This window comes from Arachis stenosperma, chromosome 6, assembly GCF_014773155.1.
Source record: "Arachis stenosperma cultivar V10309 chromosome 6, arast.V10309.gnm1.PFL2, whole genome shotgun sequence".
NCBI classification, from domain to species: Eukaryota; Viridiplantae; Streptophyta; class Magnoliopsida; order Fabales; family Fabaceae; genus Arachis; species Arachis stenosperma.
In genome coordinates, this window is record NC_080382.1 from 8,740,994 (window position 1) to 8,767,665 (window position 26,672).

At 38.5% G+C, this 26,672-nt stretch overlaps 1 protein-coding gene and 1 non-coding gene across 2 annotated transcripts; both read right to left on the minus strand.

Moving 5' to 3' along the window:
* Nucleotides 1-1,619: 1,619 nt before the first annotated feature.
* LOC130937214 (small nucleolar RNA R71) lies at nt 1,620-1,727 on the minus strand. Its single transcript, XR_009068442.1, has one exon. It is a non-coding gene; the product is annotated as a small nucleolar RNA R71 (small nucleolar RNA).
* A 23,479-nt stretch (nt 1,728-25,206) lies between these two features.
* LOC130935745 (short-chain dehydrogenase reductase 3b-like) lies at nt 25,207-26,448 on the minus strand. The gene is made up of 2 exons (XM_057865629.1): nt 26,275-26,448; nt 25,207-26,185 (listed from the first exon to the last, which is right to left on the minus strand). The coding sequence occupies exons 1-2, from the start codon at nt 26,286-26,288 to the stop codon at nt 25,375-25,377; spliced, it is 825 nt and encodes a 274-aa protein (XP_057721612.1). The 5' UTR covers nt 26,289-26,448; the 3' UTR covers nt 25,207-25,374.
* Nucleotides 26,449-26,672: the final 224 nt, after the last annotated feature.

Genomic DNA, 26,672 nt, shown 5'->3' on the forward strand with positions numbered 1-26,672 from the left:
TGAAGTATTTTGTGTGTCTCATATGCATTTTCATGTTGTTAGTGTCAATAGTACACAAACTGCTAAGTTTGGTGTCTTGCATGCATTGTTAATTGATTCCTTTTGCATTTTGATTATCAAAAATCCAAAAATATTTTTAATTTGTGTCTTTTCAAGTCAATGATACAAAGAATTGAAGATTCAGAACATACTGCAGAGGAATTATACAGAAAAAGCTGAGCATTCAAAAATGCCCAGTGAAGAAGGCAGACTGGCGTTTAAACGCCAGCCAGGGTACCTGGTTGGGCGTTTAACGCCCAAAGAGGTAGCATTTTGGGCGTTAAACGCCAGAATGTATACCATTCTGGGCGTTTAACGCCAGGATGGTGCAGGGGGAAGATTTTGTTTTCAAAATCAAATTTTTTTTAGTTTTTTCAAAATCAAATCTTTTTCAAATCAAATCTTTTCAATCAAATGTTTTCAAAATCAATTTCTTTCCTTTTTAAAAGATACTTACTAACAATTAATGATTTGATTGAACATCACAAGATTGTTACCTTTTCTGTTGAGAAAGGTTTGAATGTTTCAAATCATATCTTTTCTTGTTAGGCAAGTCATTCATTTTTAAAATCATATCTTTTCAAATGGTTTTCAAATCATATCTTTTAAAAACGTTTTCAAATCATATCTTCTCAATCACATTTTTTTTTTTTTTAAACTCATAACTTTTCAATTAAATCTTTTTAACCACATCTTTTTCAAAACAGTTTTCAATCAAATCTTCTTAATTTCTAATTTCAAATTCTTTTTCAAAAATCACTTAATTTCTTTTCCACTTTTATTTTCGAAAATTAATTAATGTTTTTCAAAATAATTTCAAAATTTTTCACTTGATTTTCGAAAATAAACTTCCCTCCTTCCCACATCCTTCTATTTATGGAGTGCCACTCCTTCTCAATGCACAATTCGAACCTTATCTAACTAAAGTTCGAATTTATCTTCTCCTTCTTCTTTCTATTTCTCTTTTCCTCTGACACTTAAAGGAATCTCTATACTGTGACATAGAGGATTCCACATTTTCTTGTTCCCTTCTCTTTCATATGAGCAGGAGCAAGGACAAAGGCATTCTTGTTGAAGCTGATCCTGAACCTGAAAGGACTTTGAAGAGAAAGCTAAGAGAAGCCAAAGCACAACTCTCTTTAGAGGACCTGACCGAATTCTTCAAGGAAGAAAACATGGCAGCAGAAAACAACAACAATGCAAACAATGCAAGGAAGGTGCTGGGTGACTTTACTGCACCTACTCCTGATTTTTATGGGAGAAGCATCTCTATCCCTGCCATTGGAGCAAACAACTTTGAGCTTAAGCCTCAATTAGTTTCTCTAATGCAACAGAATTGCAAGTTCCATGGACTTCCAATGGAAGATCCTCATCAGTTTTTAGCTGAATTCTTGCAAATCTGTGACACAGTCAAGACTAATGGGGTTGACCCTGAAGTCTATAGACTGATGCTATTCCCTTTTGCTGTAAGAGACAGAGCTAGAATATGGTTGGACTCTCAACCTAAAGAAAGCCTGGACTCATGGGAAAAGCTAGTCAATGCCTTCTTGGCAAAATTCTTTCCACCACAAAGATGGAGTAAGCTTAGAGTGGAAGTCCAAACCTTTAGACAAAAGGATGGAGAATCCCTCTATGAAGCTTGGGAAAGATACAAACAATTAATCAGAAAATGTCCTTCTGACATGCTTTCTGAATGGAGCATCATAGGTATTTTCTATGATGGTCTCTCTGAACTATCTAAGATGTCCTTGGATAGCTCTGCAGGAGGATCTCTTCATCTGAAGAAGACGCCTACTGAAGCTCAAGAACTGATTGAAATGGTTGCAAATAACCAATTCATGTACACTTCTGAAAGAAATCCTGTGAACAATGGGACTAATCAGAAGAAAGGAGTTCTTGAGATTGACACTCTGAATGCCATATTGGCTCAGAATAAAATATTGACACAACAAGTCAATTTGATTTCTCAAAGTCTGTCTGGAATGCAAGATGCACCAAACAGTACTAAGGAAGCTTCATCTGAGGAAGAAGCTTATGATCCTGAGAACCCTTCCATGGAAGAGGTAAATTACCTAGGAGAACCCTATGGTAACACCTATAATTCTTCATGGAGAAATCATCCAAATCTTTCATGGAAGAATCACGAGAGACCTCAACAAGGTTTCAATAACAATGGTGGAAGAAACAGGTTTAACAATGGCAAGCCTTTTTCATCTTCTCAGCAACAGACAGAGAGCTCTAAGCAGAATAATTCTGACTTAGCAACCATGGTCTCTGATCTGATCAAAACCACTCAAAGTTTCATGACTGAAACTAGATCTTCCATTAGGAATTTGGAAGGACAAGTGGGTCAGCTGAGCAAGAAAATTACTGAACTTCCTCCAAGCACTCTCCCAAGTAACACTGAAGAAAATCCAAAAGGAGAGTGCAAAGCCATAAACATGGCCGAATTCTGGGAGGAAGAAGAGGCAGTGAACGCCACTGAGGAAGGCCTCACTGGACGTCCACTGGCCTCTAATGAGTTCCCCAATGAGGAACCTTGGGAATCTGAGGCTCAGACTGAGACCATAGAGATTCCCTTGGACTTGCTACTGCCTTTCATGAGCTCTGATGAGTATTCTTCCTCTGAAGAGGATGAGTATGACACTGAAGAGCAAGTTGCTAAATACCTTGGAGCAATCATGAAGTTAAATGACAAGTTATTTGGAAATGAGACTTGGGAAGATGAACCTCCCTTGCTCACCAAAGAACTGGATGACCTGTCTAGGCAGAAACTGCCTCAAAAGAGGCAGGATCCTGGGAAGTTTTCTATACCTTGTACCATAGGCACCATGACCTTCAAGAAGGCCTTGTGTGACTTAGGGTCAAGTGTAAACCTCATGCCCCTCTCTGTATTGGAGAAATTAGGGATCTTTGAGGTGCAAGCTGCAAAAATCTCACTAGAAATGGCAGACAACTCAAGAAAACAAGCCCATGGACTTGTAGAGGATGTTCTGGTTAAGGTTGAAAACCATTACATTCCTACTGATTTCATAGTCCTAGAGACTGGGAAGTGCATGGATGAATCCATCATCCTTGGCAGACCATTCCTAGCCACAGCAAAGGCTGTGATTGATGTTGATAGAGGAGAGTTGATCATTCAAGTGAATGAAGAATCCATGGTGTTTAAGGCCCAAGGATATCCCTCTATCATCATGGAGAGGAAGCATGAAGAGCTTCTCTCAAAACAGAGCCAAACAGAGCCCCCACAGTCAAACTCTAAGTTTGGTGTTGGGAGGCCACAACCAAACTCTAAGTTTGATGTTGAAACCCCACATTCAAACTCTAAGTTTGGTGTTGGGAGGTTTCAACAAGGTTCTGAGTGTTTCTGAGGCTCCATGGGAGTCCTCTGTCAAGCTAATGACATTAAAGAAGCGCTTTTTGGGAGGCAACCCAATGTTATATTTTATATATTTTCTTTTGTTATTTTATGTTTTTTGTAGGTTGATGATCATAAGAAGTCACAAAAACAATGAAAAAAGCAAAAACAAAATGAAAAACAGGAAGAAAAACAGCACACCCTGGAGGAAAATGCTGCTGGCGTTCAAACGCCAGTCAGCCTAGCAGTTGGGCGTTTAACGCCCAGTCTGGCACCTTTCTGGGCGTTTAACGCCAGAAAAGGGCACCAGACTGGCGTTAAACGCCAGTAAAGGGCAACAACCTGGCGTTAAACGCCAGGAATGGGCACCAGCCCGGCGTTTAACGCCAGAAATGGGTCAAAACGTGGATTTTGATGCCATTTGGTGCAAGGATGACTTTTCCTTGACACTACAGGATCTGTGGACCCCACAGGACCCTACCATCACTCTCTCTCTTCTTCCCCCATTCACCAATCACCTCAATACCTCTTCCCCAAAAACCCCTCACCTATCAAATCCCATCTTTCTCTTCACCACTCACATCCATCCTTCATAAAACCCCACCAACCTCACCCTTCAAATTCAAACCACTTTCCCTCCCAAACCCACCCTCAAATGGCCGAACCTTTACCCCCCTCTCTCCTTTAAATACCCTTCTTCAACCCTTCATTTTCACACAACCTAAAGACCACTTCTTCCCCCTTTGGCCGAACACACTACCCTCCCCCTCTTCCTCATTTCTTCTTCTTCTACTCCTTTCTTTCTTCTTTTGCTCGAGGACGAGCAAACATTTTAAGTTTGGTGTGGTAAAAGCGTTGCTTTTTCATAACCATTTATGGCATCCAAGGCCGGAGAAACCTCTAAAAAGAGGAAAGGGAAGGCAAAAGCTTCCACCTCCGAGTCATGGGAGATGGATAGATTCCTCTCAAGGGTGCATCAAGACCACTTCTATGAAGTTGTGGCCTTGAAGAAGGTGATCCCCGAAGTCCCCTTTTCACTCAAAAAGGGTGAATATCCGGAGATCCGCCATGAGATCCGAAGAAGAGGTTGGGAAGTACTCACCAACCCCATTCAACAAGTCGGAATCTTGATGGTTCAAGAGTTCTATGCCAATGCATGGATCACCAAGAACCATGACCAAAGTGTGAACCCGGATCCAAAGAATTATCTTACTATGGTTCGGGGGAAATACTTGGATTTTAGTCCGGAGAGTGTGAGGGTGGCGTTCAACTTGCCTATGATGCAAGGAGATGAGCATCCTTACACTAGAAGGGTCAACTTTGATCAAAGGTTGGACCAAGTCCTCACAGTCATATGTGAAGAGGGCGCACAATGGAGGCAAGATTCAAGAGGAAAGCCGGTCCAATTGAGAAGGCATGACCTCAAGCCCGTGGCTAGAGGATGGTTAGAGTTCATACAACGCTCAATCATTCCCACTAGCAACCGGTCCGAAGTTACCATAGACCGGGCCATCATGATCCATAGTATCATGATTGGAGAGGAAATAGAGGTTCATGAGGTTATAGCTCAAGAACTCTATAAAGTGGCAGACAAGACCTCCACTGTGGCAAGGTTAGCCTTTCCTCACCTCATTTGTCACCTCTGTTATTCAGTTGGAGTTGACATAGAGGGTGACATCTCCATTGATGAGGACAAGCCCATCACCAAGAAAAGGATGGAGTATACAAGGGACCCTACTCATCATGAGATCCCTGAGATTCCTCAAGGGATGAACTTTCCTCCACAAAACTATTGGGAGCAACTAAACACCTCCCTAGGAGAATTAAGTTCCAACATGGGACAACTAAGGGTGGAGCATCAAGAACACTCCATTCTCCTCCATGAAATTAGAGAAGATCAAAGAATCATGAGGGAGGAGCAACAAAGACAAGGAAGAGACATTGAGGAGCTCAAGCACTCCATAGGACCTTCAAAAGCAAGGAAGAGCCGCCATCACTAAGGTGGACCCATTCCTTGATTTCCTTGTTCTTTATTCCTTTGTTTTTCGAATTTTATGCTTTATGTTATCCATGTTTGTGTCTTATGATCATTAGTGTCTTAGTGTCTATGCCTTAAAGTTATGAATGTCCTATGAATCCATCACCTTTCTTGAATAAAAATGTGCTTAATTGAAAAAGGAAGAATTGCATGAATTTTGAATTTTATAATAGTTTAATTATTTTGATGTGGTGGCAATATTTTTGTTCTCTGAATGTATGTGTAAACAGTGCATATGTATCTTGAATTTGTGGTTCATGAATGTTGGCTCTTGAAAGAATGATGAAAAAGGAGACATGTTACTGAGGATCTGAAAAATCAATAAAATGATTCTTGAAGCAAGAAAAAGCTATTCAAAAAAAAAAAAAAAAAGAGAAAAAAACCGAAAAAAAAAAAAATCGAAAAAAAAAAGAAAGAAAAGAAAGAAAAAGAAAAGAAATAAAGTTGTGATCCAAGGCAAATAAGAGTGTGCTTAAGAACCCTGGACACCTCTAATTGGGGACTTTAGCAAAGCTGAGTCACAATCTGAAAAGGTTCACCCAATTATGTGTCTGTGGCATGTATGTATCCGGTGGTAATACTGGAAGACAGAGTGCTTTGGGCCACAGCCAAGACTCAATAAATAGCTATGTTCAAGAATCATCATACTTTACTAGGAGAATCATTAACACTATCTGGACTCTGAGTTCCTAAAGAAGCCAACCATTCTGAGTTACAAGGGATAGAGTGAGATGCCAAAACTATTCAGAGGCAAAAAGTTAAAAGCCCCGCTCATCTAATTAATACTGATCTTCATAGATGTTTTTGGAGTTCATTGCATATTCTCTTCTTTTTATCCTATTTGATTTTCAGTTGCTTGAGGACAAGCAACAATTTAAGTTTGGTGTTGTGATGAGCGGATAATTTGTATACTTTTTGGCATTGTTTTTAGTATGTTTTTGATATGATATAGTTAGTTTTTAGTACATTTTTATTAGTTTTTATTTAAAATTCACTTTTCTGGACTTTACTATGAGTTTGTGTGTTTTTCTGTGATTTCAGGTATTTTCTGGCTGAAATTGAGGGACCTGAGCAAAAATCTGATTCAGAGACCAAAAAGGACTGCAGATGCTGTTGGATTCTGACCTCCCTGCACTCGAAGTGGATTTTCTGGAGCTACAGAAGCCCAATTGGCGCGCTCTCAACGGCGTTGGAAAGTAGACATCCAGGGCTTTCCAGCAATATATAATAGTCCATACTTTGTCCAAGATTTGATGGCCCAAACCCGCAAAGCAATCCGGCCTCAGGAATTCCAGCGTTAAACGCCGGAACAGGAATAAAAGTTGGAGTTAAACGCCCAAACTGGCATGGGAGCTGGCGTTTAACTCCAGAAAAGTTCTCTACACGAATTTCCTTGATTGCTCAGCCCAAGCACACACCAAGTGGGCCCGGAAGTGGATTTTTATGTCATTTACTCATCTTTGTACACCTAGGCTACTAGTTATCTATAAGTAGGACCTTTTACTATTGTATTTGGATCGAGACTTTGGTAGCTATCTTCAGTTTTATGCTATCCTAGATCTTTGGGAGGCTGGCCATTCGGCCATGCCTGGACCTTATGCTTATGTATTTTCAACGGTGGAGTTTCTACACACCATAGATTAAGGGTGTGGAGCTCTGCTGTACCTCGAGTATTAATGCAATTACTATTGTTCTTCCATTCAATTCCGCTTGTTCTTTTACCAAGATATCACTTGTTCTTCAACATGATGATGGTGATGATTGACGCCCATCACCACTCTCACCTATGAACAAGGTGACTGACAACCATTCTTGTTCTACAAGCATTCGAGGCTTAGTGAATATCTCTTGGATTCTTCGGAGTCTTCGTGGTATAGGCAGGACCTGATGGCAGCATTCAAGAGAATCCGGAAGGTCTAACCTTGTCTGTGGTGTTCTGAGTAGGATTCAATGACTGAATGACTGTGATGTGCTTCAAACCTGTAACCTACTGGGCGTTAGTGACAGACGCAAAAGAGTTATTCTATTCCGGTAGGGGAGGGAACCAAACCGGTGATTGGCGGCACTGTGACAGAGTGCTTTGCATTAGCTTTCACTGCGCGGATGGGAGGTAGCTGCTGACAACAGTGAGACCTTACACGAGCTTGCCATGGAAAGGAGTAAGAAGGATTGGATGAAGGCTGTAGGAAAGCAGAGAGACGGAAGGGAAGGCATCTTCATACACTTGTCTGAAGCTCATACACCAATGATATACATAAGTATCACTATCTTTATCTTCTATGTTATTTTCGTTCATCACCATATATATCTGAGTTTGCCTGACTAAGATTTACAAGATGACCATAGCTTGCTTCATTACTAACAATCTCCGTGGGATCGACCCTTACTCACGTAAGGTTTTATTACTTGGACGACCCAGTGCACTTGCTGGTTAGTTGTGCGAAGTTGTGTAATGCCATGGTATTGAGCGCACCAAGTTTTTGGAGCCATTACCAGGGATTATGAGAGTTGTGAAAAAGTATAGTTCACAATTTCGCCGACCAACGACATGGCATGTGACTCAATCCCGCAAAATGCACCTTCGCAGTAGAAGTTGGTAAATTCTTGGGTTTTATGATCACACAGAGAGGAATCGAGGCAAACCCAGACAAATGCAGGGCCATACTCGACATGAAAAGTCTGACTTGTGTCAAAGAGGTACAACAACTCAACGGGAGATTGGCAGCCTTGTCGAGATTCCTGGCCGGATCAGTAATAAGATCTCTCCCTTTCTACGCCACTCTAAGGAAGGGAAAGGAGTTTGAATGGACAACAGAATGTGAGCAAGCCTTCCAAGACTTCAAAAGATTCCTAGGACGACCACCTATACTAAGTCAGCCACGGGAATGAGAACCACTCATATTGTACTTCGCAATGGAAAATCGGGCAATAGCCTCAGCACTAGTTCGAGAAGACAACAGCGGGCAACAACCCATATACTTTATCAGCAAAGCATTGCAAGAATCCGATTTGAGCTACCAGAAAATAGAAAAGTTCGCTTACGCTCTCATACTAACATCACGACAACTTCGCCCATACTTCCAGTCTCACACCATTAAAGTTCGGACCAACCAGCCCATAAAAGGGATCCTACAGAAAACAGACTTGGCAGGCAGAATCTTGCAATGGGCAGTCGAGTTGTCCGAATTCGACCTTCAATACAAAGCTCGGACGGCCATCAAATCTCAATATCTGACCGACTTCATTGCGAAATTCACGGACACACCAGAAATCCCACAGAATGGAATTTATATGTGGATGGTTCCTCAAACAAAACGGGAAGTGGCGCGGGCATAATAATCGAAAGCGACCAGGGAACCCAAATCGAACTCTCCCTCAAATTTGGGTTCCCTGCCTCAAACAATCAAGCAGAATATGAGGCACTACTAGCTGGTTTGAAGCTGGCTAGGGAGGTTGGAGCTCAAAAACTTATCATCTTCAGCGACTCACAGGTAGTTACGTCACAAATAACAGGAAGCTACCAAGCCAAAGATCCCACTATGAAAAAGTATTTAGACAAAACAGGGAACAACTTGAACAAAAGAGAGTATGAAATTTGTCACACACTCCGAGAACAAAATGCCCGGGCCAATGCACTCTCAAAACTAGCCAGCACCAAACCAGGAGGCAACAATAGAAGCCTTATCCAAGAAATTCTATAGAATCCATCAATCTCAGAAGAAGAAAAGTTCTAGCCATAATAGGTCGCGATCAGGGATGGATGACTCCCATAATTAATTACCTCAGAACAGAAGCCCTCCCTACAGATGAGAAAGAGGCAAAGAGGTTAAAACGGGAAGCACAATACTATACCATCATAAATAATACTCTATACAAAAGAGGAATTTTAATACCATTGCTAAAATGCGTGCCGACTTCCAACACAAAAGATGTCCTAGAAGAAGTACACAGTGGCATTTGTGGCAATCACCTAGGAGCGCAGGCACTCGCCAAAAAAGTACTTCGGACAGGATTTTATTGGCCAACTCTACAAAAAGAAGCCACATAATTTGTAAGAACATGTTCACCATGCCAGAAACATGCCAATTTTCACACCGCCCCGCCAGAGGAACTCATCAGCGTAACCTCACCTTGGCCATTCGCAAAATGGGGACTCGATCTCCTTGGACCTTTCCCTCAAGGATCGGGACAAGTCAAATTCCTCATAGTAGGAATAGACTAATTCACAAAATGGATCAAGGCAGAACCCCTAGCCAATGCCACAGCTCAAAGAAGTCGGAAATTTCTATATAGAAGCATCGTCACAAGGTTCGGAGTTCCATACTCCATCACTACAGACAATGGTACCCAGTTCACAGACGCAGGCTTCAGAAAATTAGCGGCCAACTTAAATATAAAACAACAATTCACCTCTGTTGAGTACCCCCAAGCCAATGGACAAGCTGAAGCTGCTAACAAAGTTATATTAGCAGGGTTAAAACGGAGATTACAAGATGCAAAGGGAGCTTGGGCTGAGGAGCTTCCGCAAGTCCTATGGGCATATCGAATGACTCCACATTCCATGACAAAGGAGTCACCTTTTCGATTATCTTACGGAATGGAGGCAATGATCCCAGTGGAGGTCGAAGAAGGATCACCCAGAGTAATCCATTTTAGCGAAAAAGCCAATTCCCAACTTCAAAGGGAAGAGCTCGACTTACTTCCAGAAATCCGAGAAAGAGCTCGGATAAGGGAAGAGGCGTTGAAACGACGAATGGCCTCCAGATACAACCGAAAAGTAATACAGCGGGCCTTTGCTGAAGATGACCTCATCCTAATCCGAAACGACATAGGAACCACTCGACCTGGAGAAGGAAAATTGGCAGCAAACTGGAAAGGGCCCTTCCGAGTCATAGAAGTACTGGGAAACGGCTACTACAGGCTTTCCGAACTCGACAGGCGAGAGCTTCCTAGGTCATGGCATGCCTGCAACCTAAGAAGGTACTATAGCTAGGGATGATAAAAGATCCTGGACAAGGCGCACTCTTTTTCCTGAAAAATGTTCTTTAACGAGGCGCCCCGCCAAGACCTACAAATCACCCGACTAAGGAAATTAACTCCTCGTGTATATTTGCATTCTCTTTTAATAAATTTGTTCAGATTTTCTACAAACGCTCAAGTCGTATTATTCTGAAAACATTCGTCGCCCGATTATAAAGCTACAGATCGATAGAAAGTGAAAACTGAATTCACTGCGTGATCACGATAAAAACGAGGGTTAAAACCCAAATTCTACAAAAATCGGCAAAGATGAAAATAGAATAATGCAAGAAGTTATAGAAAGTGATCCATAGAAAGGACCTGACGAGGTCCTAATAAAATGGATTGCTATAAAATAACTTAAAGACTGGTCGGCACAAAAAGTCGGACCAGCCACAACAACTCAAGTTATAAGTAAAGCCCTAGAAAGAGGTATGGCCAACGCTATAAAAGAGGATTACTATAACTTCGAAGAACCCGACATGAGAAAGTCGGACTCCTACAAATAAGTTACAAAGATAATCCCTGAAAGAGACCTAAACAAGGTCCAAGAAAGAGGATTATCAAGTAACTCGACTGGGCCCGACGTGATGAAGTCGGCCCAGAAAGATAAGTTACAAAAGATAATCCTTGAAAGAGACCTAAACAAGGTCCAAGAAAGAGGATTATCAAGTAACTCGACAGGGCCCGACATGACGAAGTCGGCCCAGAAAGATAAGTTACAAAAGATAATCCCTGAAAGAGACCTAAACAAGGTCCAAGAAAGAGGATTATCAAGTAACTCGACAGGGCCCGATGTGACGAAGTCGGCCCAGAAAGATAAGTTGCAAATGATAATCCCTGAAAGAGACCTAAACAAGGTCCAAGAAAGAGGATTACCAAGTAACTCGACAGGACCCGACGTGACAAAGTCGGCCAAGAAAAGATGTAAAGCTACAAAAGGTAATCCCCGAAAGAGACCTGAAAAGGTCCAAGAAAAAGGATTACCAAGTAACTTGACAGGATTCGATATGACAAAGTCGAGCCCAAGACACAAGTTACAAAAATAGTCCCCAAAAGAGACCTAAATGAGTTCCAAAAAAGAGGATTACAAACACAACCAAGCCAAAGAATCAAGCTGATCATGCCAGGACAAAATGCGAGCCTACAAAGGTACCAAGACAAGTGCAAGCAGACATGATACAAAAACTACTAAGTTATGATAATAGCAAGCTTCAGAGGCCACCAAAATCAGCCACGAAAGCTCGAAAACTACTTCATTTTTCGAAAATAAAAGTTGCTAAACAAGCAACCAAAATAAAGTATCAATAGTCAGCAAAAACACCATTTACAAAGATAAAGAAGTTCAAAAGCCCACAAGCCGGGCTAGCTACATTAAACAGGAAGAAAACTCAGTTAACATTAGAAGACTTCTCAGCAGCATCAACTCGGGGTGAAGGAGGACGAGTCTGAAGAGGTACCGCATCTACCGTCCCATCATCTCGGTTCAAGATTTGGCAATCCGGTTCCCCTTCTGGACGACTGATCCCAGCAGTAGAAGTCAGAGAAGCCGGCACAGCAGAAGTCTTGGTAGCAGACAGTGAGGGACGATCATCATCATCATCATCGGGATCGTCAAGAACAAACTTACCATCCCTAACAATATTGTCTAGTCTAATAAGGGAAAGGTCGAGATCTGGCGCAAGAACTCGGAATTGCTCTTTCAGATTCTCATAAGCCGCAGTAACACTACCTACAAGATGACTTTGAAGCTCGGAATAATCGGCCTGAACAGATTTCAACCTACCCCTGAGCTCCATCACCTCTCTATAAGTAGTAACATAGCCATCCTTATGTTTTTGAGCCGTATCCTCGGCCAGTTGCGCGGCAGCCGCCAGACCAACAGCCCGGGCCTTTTCCCCCTTCAACTCCTTTTTTAGCTCGGCCACTTCCGCCTCGAGCTCCTCCTTCAAACCCTTAATTCAATCAAATTCTGATTTTGTCTCCTCCATAAAAGCATTGGTAGCATGGATAGAAAGATCTTAAGCAGTTCGGTATAAAGCCGCTCCCATGTGTGCCAATGTAATACCACTCCGAGTAATAAAGTCTAAATGACGAAGAATCGATACATCGTCGGTAGGCATGACACCATAGGGAGCAATCTGTTGGTCTACAAACCCAATTGCATCAAAGTCGGGAGCATCAAGATTAAACGGCTCGACAGTCCGAGGTCTTTTTGGAGGAGGAGCAACTGGAGGAGCAGAGGTACCAACTGAAGTCTGAGGCGGGTCAACCAAACGAACCCGGGGAATCGGGATCACCCTCCTCGGCCCAGGAGAGCTCGGGACAGACGGCTTCGACAAAACATGGTAGGACCCTTCCCCGACCACCTTGGCCGGGACGTTCTGAGCCGCGGTTGCCTTCCTCGCCTTCTTAAAGGCTTTCAGTGAGTCATTATCCTTCGACATCTCTGAAAAACAAAGAAAAATACAACAACTTATGAATATCCAGAAAGGAAAGCAGAAAACAAAAGACATGGGAGCACAGTTTATAAAATACCCAGCACAGCACGAATCAAGGATGGATCCCCTAGAAATTTCTTGGTCTCAAGATGAGGAGGTTCCCCCCAAATATCCTCTAAAGCAGTGACAAAGGCCTGCTCAACCTCGTCTAACATCTCCCAGGTATACCTAGACACAACTACATTCCTCTGCCACTCTAAAGGAAAACGAGGCTCGCTATTCTCATCCAGGAAGAAAGGACGAGCTCCTTCAATAGCTCGGATCTTGAAAAAGTAATTCTTAAAATCGCGGAAAGACTCATCATACATGGAGAAGACTTTATGTCCCTGGGACGACCTAAAAGAAATCCAAGAAGCTTTTTTTTTGGTAGTCCCAGGCTTGATCAACACAAAGAGATACAGAAAAAGGGTTAAAGAGGGCTTAACACCGAACTCATGACAAACCATCTGAAAAATCTAATAAAACCCCAAGAATTCGGATGAAGCTGAGATGGGGCCACGTTGCGAGACCACAACAGGTCGGTCTCAAAGGAAGTAAAAGGAAGGGTAATATCCATCTGGCTAAAGAAGAAATCGTATGCATAAAAGAAAGGACGCTCTCCCTGGGTAGAAGTAGGAAAACAGACCCTGTCATCAGAATCGGGTGCCACCAATTCATAGTTGCGTTCTTGATTCTCACTACCACATATCCGATGGTTTTTCCTAAGCTCCGTGCAGAATTTCACATTGGCTAGGGATACACACAGCAACACCAGGGAGTCCAACCAGTCGGACATCCCCTCAGGAACCTTAGATGACGCCTCGACAATATTTTTGCGAGACGACATGGCCAACTAATCCTTCAAAGAAAAGGAAACGGGTTACTAACCCCAAAAAAGCAAGTTCAGACAAAATGGAAGCAACTCGGACAAATGTGACCTTAAGCACACAAAATAGTAAAAGAAAAACCCCAGGACGCACACGAAGGTCCAGGGGCATCCTTTGGAGGCAATGACAGAGTGAAGTCTCAGAAAAAGCTACAAAGATAAAACCCTCTTCCAAACAAACAGCGTCCCGAGGAGAAAAAGGCGAAAGTCAAAGGAAAGTCACCAAAAACCATCGTCTCTATCGAAGAAAAGTCATCAACAAAAACAAAATCATCAATGGAGCAAACAAAGTTATCAAAGGAGCAACCTTTTTCGAAACAGCAGTACGAAAATCAACGACAACACACGAGGCTCTAAATAGAAGCCAGAACTAGGAAAATCACCCAAAGCATACAAGAAGACCAGGAAACAGGCATCACAACAATAAACCAAGTACAGAAACAAAGAAAAGGTTCAAGCTTTCCAAACGTACAAAATCAGAGCGTCATCAAAGAATCAAAAACAAAGCAGCAGAAATAAACGGTGAAGAGAAAGCAAAACCAATCTGGAAGAAGGAGGAAAGCTTTGAAGGAAAAAGATGAAAAGTGGAGCAGAGCAACGAGGATCAACCGAGAAGCAGAAGCACCAGCGAATGCCAAAACGTCACAAAGAGAAAATGAGAAATGCAGGACAAAAAACGGCGAAAAAGAAGGGAAGTTACAGGAAAAAAACCGTCTCTTGGATACAAAATTTGAATAAAGGAAACCAAGAGAAAATAGGGGCATTAAAAACCAATTAATGAGGGCATTAAACCCTCGCACATTCCCAAGGCTAGGACGCTAATACAAAAGCGCGCGCTCTCAGAGGAAGCGAAACGTTCCGCATTCAAAAATGAACTCTACAAAGATAAAGTTAACAAAATGCTCGAGTTCGGCTCCACCCGAGATGGTTCGAAGTCCTAAAAACTAAGACTCTACCTCCAAAGGAAGACCGAGCTCGAGCAGGGGCACTGTTCATACCCTGAGTCGAGCTATCCGACACGGGATGTTCTACAGACAAAGCGACCGACCTCTTCAGGTCAGGACAAACCGACCTCTTCTCGAAGAGCTCGGCCAAGCCACAGGAAAGCCCAATAAAGGGTCCAAATAGAGGAACACGACCCCAATCCAAAGGCAGCCCAAGCCTATAGAGATAAAGGTGGTTCCCATGAAAGATAAAGATAAGATAAAGATAAAGATAAGATAACTAACTTATCTTGTCTGAAAAGGTCACTCTACACCATTATAAATACACTGGAGCACCCAAGTATAACTCATACTCTGATTCTACTCAATACCTGCTTAATACCCTTGCTAACTTAAGCATCGGAGTCCCTTGTAGGTACCATCCACCTTCCGGGGACAAAGGAATCAGCATCACCATCAAGTCCAACAAATCGGATACAACCGTTCTGACCAGCACAGAAGATCTCATCCGAGATCGACCTATAGTTTTAGGTAACCCTCGGAACAATACCCTAGTAGATTCCAGCTTGGGATATCAGTACTTGTCGTTCATGGTTGCGTACTCAGGATACAATCAAATCTTGATGTACAAGTCAGACGAGGAGAAGACATCCTTCATCACGCCTAGAGCAAATTATTGCTATGTGGCCATGCCTTTTGGGTTAAAAAATGCAGGAGCCACATACCAAATGTTGATGAACAAGGTGTTCGCACCTCACCTTGAGAAATTAATGGAGGTATACCTAGACGACATGTTAATAAAAACTAAGGATGAGGCCGACCTCCTGATGGACCTCTCACAAGTCTTCAACACCATAAGAACGCATGGGATAAGATTGAATCCTGTAAAGTGCACCTTTGCAGTGGAGGCTGGAAAATTTTTAGGGTTTATGCTAACACAAAGAGGGATAGAAGCCAACCCTGACAAGTGCAGGGCAGTCATAGAAATGAAGAGCCTGACCTATTTAAGGGAAGTCCAGTAGCTTAGTGGCCGACTTGCAACTCTCTCCAGGTTTTTAGCAGGATCAGCACTGAGATCCTTACCACTTTTTTCTCTACTAAGAAAAGGATGCCAGTTCGAATGGATTCCTGAATGCGAAAAAGCTTTCCAAGAGTTCAAAAGGGTTTTAAGCCAACCTTCAATTCTGACCCGATCTAAAATCGGGGAAGAACTCATCCTGTATTTGTCTGTAGCCGACAAAGCTGTGGCATAGCGCTAATACGGGAAGATGAGATTGGGCAGCATCCAATATACTTCACCAGCAAAGTTCTACAAGGCTCCGAGTTAAGGTACAAAAAACTCGAGAAGTTTGCGTATGCCTTAATAGTGGCATCTCAAAGACTACGACCTTATTTTCAAGCTCATACAATAAAAGTTTAAACAAACCAGCCCATGAAGCAAATTCTTCAAAAAACAGACATTACGAGCATAATGGTTCAATGGGCTATAGAACTATCTGAGTTTGACTTAAGGTATGAAACTCGGACGGCAATCAAAGCCTAGTGCCTGACCGACTTCGTGGAAGAATATGCAAGAGATTAAGAGGAAGCATCCACAACTTGGGAATTGTATGTGGATGGTTCTTCCAATAAAATCGGAAGCGGTGTAGTCATAATACTTGTCAACCAAGAGGGAATTCAAATAGAAGTCTTCCTGAAATTTGAATTTCTGACCTCCAACAATAAGGCAGAATATGAAGCCTTGATTGCCGGGTTGAAGCTAGCAGAAGAATTCGGTGCAACCAAGGTAGTGGTCTTCAGCGACCCTCAAGTAGTGACTTCTCAAATTAATGGGGAGTATCAGGCTAAAGACTCAAATATGAAAAGGTACTTTGACAAAACTTTGGAGTATCTCAGGCGGTTCTCAGAGACTGAGGTCAAACATATAACTCGGGATCTCAACAGCAGAGCAGACGTCCTCTCCAAGTTAGCAAGTACCAAGACAGGAGGGAATAATAAAAGTCTGATCCAAGAAACTCTCCAAGAACCCTCTGTCACAAAAACAGAGGCTAAACAAGATGTCCTGTAGGTATCTGGGTTGGAACTCGGGTGGATGACCCCTTTTATCGAACATATGAAATTCGACATCCTATCCAAAGAGAAAAAAGAGGCCAAGAAAATCCAAAGGGAGGCACAAAAGTACACCTTAGTGAAAAATATCCCCTATAAAAGAGAAATATCCACACCATTGTTGAAGTGCGTCCCGACCTCAAAGACAACAGAAGTCCTAGAGGAGGTGCACAATGGTATCTGCGGGAACCATTTCGGAGCAAGGTCTTTGGTTAGGAAAGTCATCCGAGCCGGGTTCTATTGGCCGACCTTACAGAAGGATGCCACCGAGTTTGTGAAGAGGTGTTAATCATACCAAATGCATGCTAACTTCCATGTCGTTCCCCCTGAGGAACTCATCAGCATAACTTCTCCATGACCTTTTGCAAAATAGGGATTAGATCTACTCGGACCATTTCTCCAAGCAGCTGGACAAGTGAAATACCTTATAGTGGGAGTGGACTACTTTATGAAGTGGATCGAAGTAGAGCCATTGGCCACTATCACATATCAGAGAAGTCAAAAGTTTCTCTACAAAAATATCATTACAAGGTATGGAATTCTCCATCCAATCACCACGGATAATGGTACCCAGTTCATTGACTCTACATTCAGAAACTTAGTAGCCAGTATGAAGATCAAGTATCAATTCACCTTGGTTGAGCACTCACAAGCAAATGGGCAAGCTAAGTAAGGTAGCCAACAAAGTCATACTGATTGGACTAAAGAAAAGACCTCAAGATGCAAAGAGAGCTTGGGTCTAGGAGCTCCCTCAAGTGTTGTGGACCTATCGAACCACACCTCAATCAGCTACTGGAGAAACACCCTTCCGACTTGATTATGGCATAGAAGCCATGATACCAATTGAAGTCAACAAGCAAAGTCCCAGGGCGAGATTCTATGATGAGGTTGGCAACATTCAGGCACACAAAGAAGATCTCGAACTACTCCCTGAAGTCCGAGAATAAGCCCAGATAAGGGAAGTGGCGCTAAAGCAAAGGATGACAGATAGATACAACAAGAAAGTCATTCGAAGAAGCTTTACCTCAAACGATTTAATCCTGATCAGGAATGACATCGGCGCAAACAAGTCGGGTGAAAGAAAACTTGCTGCTAATTGGAAATGGCCATATAAGATAAGTGAAATCCTCGGAAAGGGGTATTACAAGGTATCCGACCTGAGTGGGGCTGAGCTCCCAAGATCGTGGCACGCCTGCAACATGAGGAGGTATTATAGCTAGAAGCGAACTCCACTCCCTGATGTACTCTTTTTTCCGACTTCATAGTTTTTTCCCAAATATGGTTTTTCCTGGAGGGGGTTTTAACGAGGCATCAAAGCGAGGACTAAGGGTTAATAGTCTTAAAATCTCTTAGTAGCTAAGTTAACTTTGTCACCTCCATTAATTAATAAAGATTTTATTCTATTTTTTTATAATTCCATTATTGGCATCATTATTCTACGAAACGCACCGATTTAAGCTCGAGAAAGCGTAAAAATTCCATGACCGACCTAAGTGGTCGGCAGGATAAAAAGACGATGTACAAGTCGGTGTAAAGATGTTACAAAAGACGATCATGATAACTTGGGAATAATATCACTAAACGACTCACTAGTTGAAAAACTCGAGAAAATCAAAATGCATCGCAACAATAACCTAAAGTTACGAAAACAATTCAATGAGAAAGAATTGAATATGTACATTCAAAATAATGGAATAGTAAAAGCATGAAAATCTCCTCAAACGCACAAGCACACAGAGATAAAGCACTACACAAATGACAGAAGAGGATAAAGAAAAGACTAACCTTTCTCCGTAGAATAAAGGAGAAGTAGTCGCAGGAGTAGAAAGCAACGAAGCGCCCCAAGACAGAAGACTAAAGGAATTTTTTGAATAAGAAAGAATGAGAGTGCAGGTAAGAAACTTCGAAGACGAAAGAAAACAAAAGAAAGAAGAGGGAAAAGTATTTATAACATGACAGGGGCACAACAGTAAAATGACTCTATCATTAAAGAAACGCACCGTTACCAATGTAACTGCTCCCACGTGTAAATACGAAACAAAAAATGGACGCGACGTTTGATTAGACGCGATAGTTGAAAAGTTTGAAATCACGTTCCTGACTTGGATAAACCCGAGTTCAATCAATACTCGAATCTGACTCATAGCCAAGAGATCGGGCTCGAGTAGGGGCACTGTTCATACCCTGACTCAACACTATGGTCCAAGTCCAAGTAAATCAAAAAGGCCCAATCGAAAGGTTGGCCTTTACCACCTAACCGACCTCCCATGAAAGAAGTCAGGTTCGACATGAGCCCCTCCCCAAAGAGGTCGGGCTCAAGATGAGCTGGCAGATAACACTTATTCAAATAAGTAATTACCCCATAAAATCTCTCATCCACTTCTAGAAGCAATATCTCAACAACCCTAAGATAAATGGACGGTTATCCACCTTCAAATGTGGAACTACTCCAACAGTGATTATTGGATCACCACTATAAATACATACTCAGGTAAAACTAAATTCTAATATACTCTAAACCTGCTTACCCCTTTACTGACTTAGGCATTAGAATGTCTTTACAGGTACCACCCCCATTCTTTAAAACACATAACTCGGACGGCGGTTCCCGATCGTAAATAAGTCGGAGACCACCTTCCACTGACACTTGGACCAATTCTTCAAGTCCAATCCACCTATCTCAGATTACCTACATAACAATTATCATATCTTTACATATCTATAATAAAAAGGACATTGATAATTTAAATTGGCAATTAATTTGTACATGTATTCAATCTGAGAATGACAAATAAATAAAAGAAATAGAATACATTCAAATCAGTGGTAGCTTTTTTTTTTTCTGCGTCTCAATGGTAGTAGGTTGGATATATGAAAGTGAAAAAAAAAAACACTGATTTGTTATATATACAAATATCAATTTCTTTTAACAAAATATTGAAGACTATGCTGCCATAGAATAATTGCAATTGAAACAGCAAAAAATCTCTGTTTATTGACTCTAGGCTCTTCTATTTATTTACTAATGAGTATGCAAGATCAGTATCTAAAGTCAGAAATAAATTCTTTCAATTTTTATTTTAATTGTTAGTGTAAAATGGGATCTCGTATTATATGTTTCTTACGTTAGATTAAAAAAATATATAAAAAATTGTTAAATAATAAAAAACGCATTTGATAAAATAATAAAAAATAGAAAATTCCATTCCCTCCAAAATCCACTAAGCATATATAATAATAATTCAATTCGAGGATTAAGTATTAACTAACTCCACTAACAACATTTGAAATAAATTTGCCTAACTTTGTCTGGAACATAAAATAAAAAATCCACTCATAATTATGTATAAAATAAAAATTTAATTTACGTGAATTACTTTTTATTAATAATAATTTTAATTTATTATTTAAGAGTAAATATTAGCTACACTCTTATATTTGGCTTTTTCACTTAAATAAAATAAACACAATTCAAAATTATTAGATTCTCCTAAAATAATTTTTAAAACATAAATACTCTTTTCTTAATAATATATAAATTATCCTAAAGTTTTGAGGGTTATATAATATATTAAGTATAATATCTTAGGATGATTTATGCATAAATACTTTAGAGAAATAATTCATAAATCGTACAAAAATTCACAACTTTATAAGTTGCTTATAAATCATTTTAAAGTGAAAAAATTATGTGATTTGAGACTAAATCACATAGGACTGGCACAATTTACGTGTAAAAGCTAATTCTCAACTTTTTATTTATATTTAGTTTTAGAGATTTTCAACACCTTATCACAATTTATTTTCAACAAACTCATTTTGATGAGAGTTAGAAAATCTTATAAACGTGTTCTTTCTTAACTTATGAAAGAGAACAAGCGTGTATTTTATTTGGAGAGACACAAGAGTCAATAAATTATTGATTTTTATATTTTCAAATTGTCTCTTAATTACGGTAGATGACATTATTGGATAATGAAAAAGTGTTTTGGGTAGGACCTTGTGATGTTAGAATATAGCTTGAATGTTGGAGAATATAAACTCTATATAAGAAAGGAAAAGTGGATTATATGTTCTATTTTTGCAATAGTGTAGTATGAAATTGTAGAAATATTATAATATTTGAAAAGAAAATTGTGCCATGGATGAATGTGTGAGAACAAGTGAAAGCTCTCGTTAATATGTGGTGTGAGGCAAATAAAGTGAAGAAAAAAGATACTTAGAAGGTGAAGTGTGTAAAGAAAAAGTAGGAGTTATTTAGATAAAGATGTTTGAAATGTTTTTTTTTAAGATATTTTTTAGTAATTAAAATTTAATACATATAATCGATTAAATCGTATTATTTTTATTAAAATTAGGTCAGACAAATTAATTTGATCGAAAAATAGTAAATTAAATATTGAACTGATCTAAATTATTATTATTTTTTTATAAAAATATATTATAATAACACCTTTATTATAAAAAATGACTAAAATACTCCTATTATATATATTAATTTTGAGAATCTTAAATTTTAGCACTTTACTTCTATGTCTATAGAGTTCGAATTTAGAGTTTTCAAATATATATATATATATATATATATATATATATATATATAAGTATTTTAGTCATTTTTTATAATAAGGGTATTGTAATAATTTTTTATAAAAAAGTTATATTTATTTAGATCGATTCAAGATTTGATTCACCATTTTTTCGATTAAATTAGTTTATTTTGTCTAATTTTAATAAAAATAACACAATTTAATTAATTATATGTATTAAATCTTAATTACTGAAAAATATTTAAAAAAAATATTTTAAATATTTTTATTTGAGTAGCTCCCAAAAAAGTATAGCTGGTTTGGTGGTACTTTGTCCTGTAACCTGTATAGACCTATTAATCTATTATTAACAAGTATGTAGACACCGGATTCGATGGTCTCAGAACGTTTGGACCATTCCCATAACAAAATATGTTTTTTAAATTTTTTTAATAACTGTTAAATAGTTATTTTTTTAATTTTAATTACAAATTAACTCCATATATTTTATTTAATTATAAAAATTATTTTTTATTTTATAAATTATTATTTTATTATTTATCTATCATATTTATTAACAATCAAAAACAAAAACAATAATAAATTAGATCTTCCATTGATCGTAATAAACCTTTTGGATATTCCAATCGATTAAAAGTTTATATTTGATCCGTGACGTTAGTGATGAACCATAAAATCGTGTTTTTTTGAAAACCAATCGATTGGATTATAGTTTATCATAAAACAATCGATTAAAAATTGTAAGACAACATAATTTTCGCATAAATCAATCGATTAACGATGAATAAAATGTGAATTTTATATAATTCAATCGATTGTTTATACCGTTCAATCTATTAAATGCTTCAAAATAACTTGAGGGTGTCACCAAAACAATCGATTGCTTTTGGCAAAACAATATGGATTATTATTACGATGCACTTCACATGCGTCATGTCACAAACCCAAACACCAATTAATCCACGCAACGCATGCACCTTCTTACCCTCTTTTTACTTAGCTATTCCTTCCAACAATTGTTGTAGTTCTGAACTTCTTTTTAGTACGCTTGATAAAATCTGAAAAGTTGTCTTTCTGATCATTCTTATTGTTAGCACGGTTCTTGACAACTGAAACACCATTATTAGCCACGTCAGCCGAAGTGTGGCTAGTTTCCTCCCTACGGTGCCCAAACGTCGCCATGCTCCTCAATTTATTCTTACCACGTTTAATGAAACTGTTGAAAGCGTCATCGTTCGAGAGTGGTTTCTTACCACGTTGCTCTGAGTGCACCACGCATAAAATCCATATTGTTTTGCCAAAAGCAATCGATTGAGTAACAAAAGCAATCGATTGTTTTGGTGAGACCTCAGGTTGTTTTGAAGCTTTCAATCGATTGAAAAGTATAATTTATTCATCGTTAAATCAATTGGATAATATGACCAGTCGATTGATTTATGCAAAAATTATGCTGTCTTGTAATTTTTAATCGATTATTGTGTGATAAATTGTAATCCAATCGATTGAGTTATAATTCAATAGATTGTTTTGATAATCCAATCGATTGATTTTTAAGGAAACACGGTTTTATAGTTCATCACGAACGTCACGGATTAAATATAAACTTTTAATCTATTAGAATGCACAAGAGATTTATTACGATCAATAGAAGATCTAATTCGTTATTGTTTTTGTTTTTTATTGTTAATAAACATAATAGATGAATAATAAAATAATAATTTATAAAATAAAAAATAGTTTTTATAATTAAAGAAAATATATGAGGTTAATTTGTAATTAAAATTAAAAAAGAACTATTTAATAGTTATTAAAAAAACTTAAAAAATATGTTTTGTTATGGGAATATTTAATGGTCCAAACATATCCTAAACCAAGAATGTAGTGGAAAATTTTCTAACGAGCTTTGATTGGTCAGTGGAATGTTTGACGGGAGATATAAGCTTGGTTTGATAAAAAAAAAATTTTGATTTATTAAAATAAAAAATATAATATAATTTTATATATTAATTTATATTAAAATTTAATTTTTATATTGATATTTATTATAATATTTTTAAATTTTAAAAATTATTTCACTAAATATATTTGTTGTTGTTTGTGTATATTAAAAAGTGGAGTACTGGATTTTGTAATTTATAACCATTAATTAGTTAATATTAATATTTTTAATGGTGTGAAATTATATTTAATTATGTAAAATTACTGATTTTCTTTTTACTAGTTAAATATTAGTCAAATTTTAATAAAAATGTTGGTTTTAGATTTTTTTTTTATTAAAAATCATTAAATTAAAGTTGGAGGAAGTTGGTGTGGTGGAAGGAGACTTGAAGGTGGTCATTGATATAGTTGAATGGATAAAAAGGAAAGAAGAAGCTAATTGGAAGTAGAAATTCCTGAGGAATAAAACCATAACATTGAGGCATACATTACAGAACATTTGTACTGTGATCAAAGGTGAAAGGGATATTAAAATAATCAGAGTGGGAACAAAGGGTGGGAAATCATGAGAAGAAGTTTGACCAAGAAGGAGTAGTGCAGATTTCATGTATGAAAAGGGGTTACATTAGATAACATGAGAGATAACAGTCAATATGGTTAAATGATCGTATCATTGGAGGAATGCTCCTCCACGGGAGTTGCAAGGTAAGTTGGCTCGCTACATCATTCAAGCATGGCGGTGGAAGATAGATGCAGTACCTGTATACCGTATGAAAAGGTTCAATTAGCTTATTTTTATTTGTTGTTAAGTGCTCTGTTTTATTTGTCTGGTCTTTGTATTTTGTGTTTTATTAGCGTCCTTTGGCGTATTGACGATCCTTGATGGTTATGTGGGAGGAGATTATTTAATAAGTTCCAACATGCTTGTCCTCATGAGTCGAGTTGAGTTTAATTTGTAAAAAGGATCTAAACAAGACTAAGCTTTAAAAAACTAGAAGTTTTAATTTTATCCAAAATCAACAAAATTCATTCTCCCCTATTTAAGAGATCAACTTTTTGAAACACACATCAGCCACATGTTGATTCCGTTGTTGAAATTTTTGACTATAAGCTAAAATCAAATATTCCAATCGAACACTCCTGGAATCGTAATTTTCTAATTATTCCAAAATTAAAACTGCATGTTGGTGTTAATTATCTAGAAGAAAAATTAAAGTAAAATTGTTCATTAAGCATTGCATTATTAGAACTGAAAAGAGAACGATTAATGCCATTGAAGCCACTACTAGATCATTACATCACATAAAATGATAAAAATTCATATCCAAATCCAGATAAGAATTGAAAGAGTAAAAGTTACTATCGTTAACAAGGATCAAATCAGGGTCATATACTATTCTAATTAAACCATGCATGCATTACCTCGTTACTAATCTCAGAAATCAAAGGCGCCTTTCATGTTCATGGATCATACCATGCAACTCCAAACCAATGAAGTAACAAAGATAAGTATCAATGATGATGAATATCGTCTTCTCATCAGTATACACGTTGTACAAATAGCACCAGGTTTCTTCATCTATTTATAATTACCTATAAGGGTATTTTAGTATATATATTAATATAATATTATTTTTTATCTTATAAAATGTTCTAAATTCTTTTTCTCTTTCTAAAAGTTTAACTAGTGTTATTTCTTTCTTCTTCAATTTAGTGCCATAAGAGAATTCTGTTCATCAAAAAATGGTATAGATAGAATTCATAATAATTTTTTATAATAAAAAAAGACTCAATATTATAATGCTAAGTGTTACTCGAACTAGTTAATCTTATTCGTTTTTATAGTTACAAAAGTGATTAGGATAAACAAAGAATGTATTGTTTTATTATTATCCTGAAATACTGGAGATTCACCTGTGGTATCAACCTTATTAAAATAAGTAGATTACATGATAATTTAAAAATAGTAAAATACAAAATCATTTGTGTCACAGTACTCCATATAATCTTATATCATTTAGTTTTTTTTAAGCTAGCTAGGGAGGGTTCAATACCGCGATTAACGGCCAAGAAACCTCCGTCAACGGTCAAATCATGTCCACTAATGTAAGCAGATTCATCAGAAGCAAGAAACAAAGCTGCTTCCGCAACATGTATTGGCTTCAACACAATCCCCTGCAAATTGGCACCAACACCACCAGCACTTTCAACTTCACTTGCCTCCACATCCAGCGCTCTACACACAAGAGGCGTGGCCACAATATATGGTGAAACCGAATTCACTCTGATCCCATAACCGCCAAGCTCACCACACGCCGAACGCACAAGTCCTATAAGGCCGTGTTTGGATGCGGTATAACCAACACCAGCAGCTGCGCCAATACCAACCGAAGCAGCCACACTTGCTGTGCATATTATGGATCCACGTGTCCTTCTTGCCACCATGACACGTGCAGCATGCTTGATGCACGCTGCTGCTCCGCGAAGATTCACAGCCATGGCATTGTCAAAATCGTTCAGATCTAAATCAAGTATGTTAGAGAAGATAGAGCCTGCAATTCCAGCGTTGCTGAACATGATGTCTAGGCTTCCGTATTTCTCCACCGCGAAAGCCACGGTTTCTTCAACTTGTTTCTCGTCTCTAATGTCGCAGTGGCAGTAACTCACCTTCTCTAACAAGCCAATGGAACTTGCAAGGTGGTGACCGAGCTCGTCTTGAACATCTGCTACAACTACAAACGCACCGTTTTCTACAAATACCCTCACTGCTTCTGCTCCTATTCCACTTGCTCCTCCGGTCACTATTGCCACCTTGCCTTCCAACCTATAAATCATATATATATGAAAAACTTACAGTAGATAGATCAGAAGATATGATAATAGAGAAGATATTAAGTAGTAATAGCTACCGACCTTTGTTTAGACATTGTCAGAGAGTGCTCAGCGATGACGAAAGAACTTGATGATCTGCTGGAGAAGTGGAACCAGAGAGAGTGAAAGAGAAGCTGAGAGAGAAGAAAGAACCAGAGATAAAATATATATGGTTGAGTAGAAAGAACCGTTATCCAACCGCATGTGGTGATTAAAGAATAAGAGGAGGCTTAGGGAAGCAAATTTTGTGATTTTTACTTATTAATTAATTATTATTAATATTTTTAATAATATAAAATTATATTTACTAATATAAAATTATTCATTTTATTTTTATTAAATAAATATTGACTAAATTTAAATAAAAATGCCGTTGCTTTTAGACTTTTTCTAATGAATAATCACACTTTGAAAAAAGGTAAGGTGGACCTTACCTACAA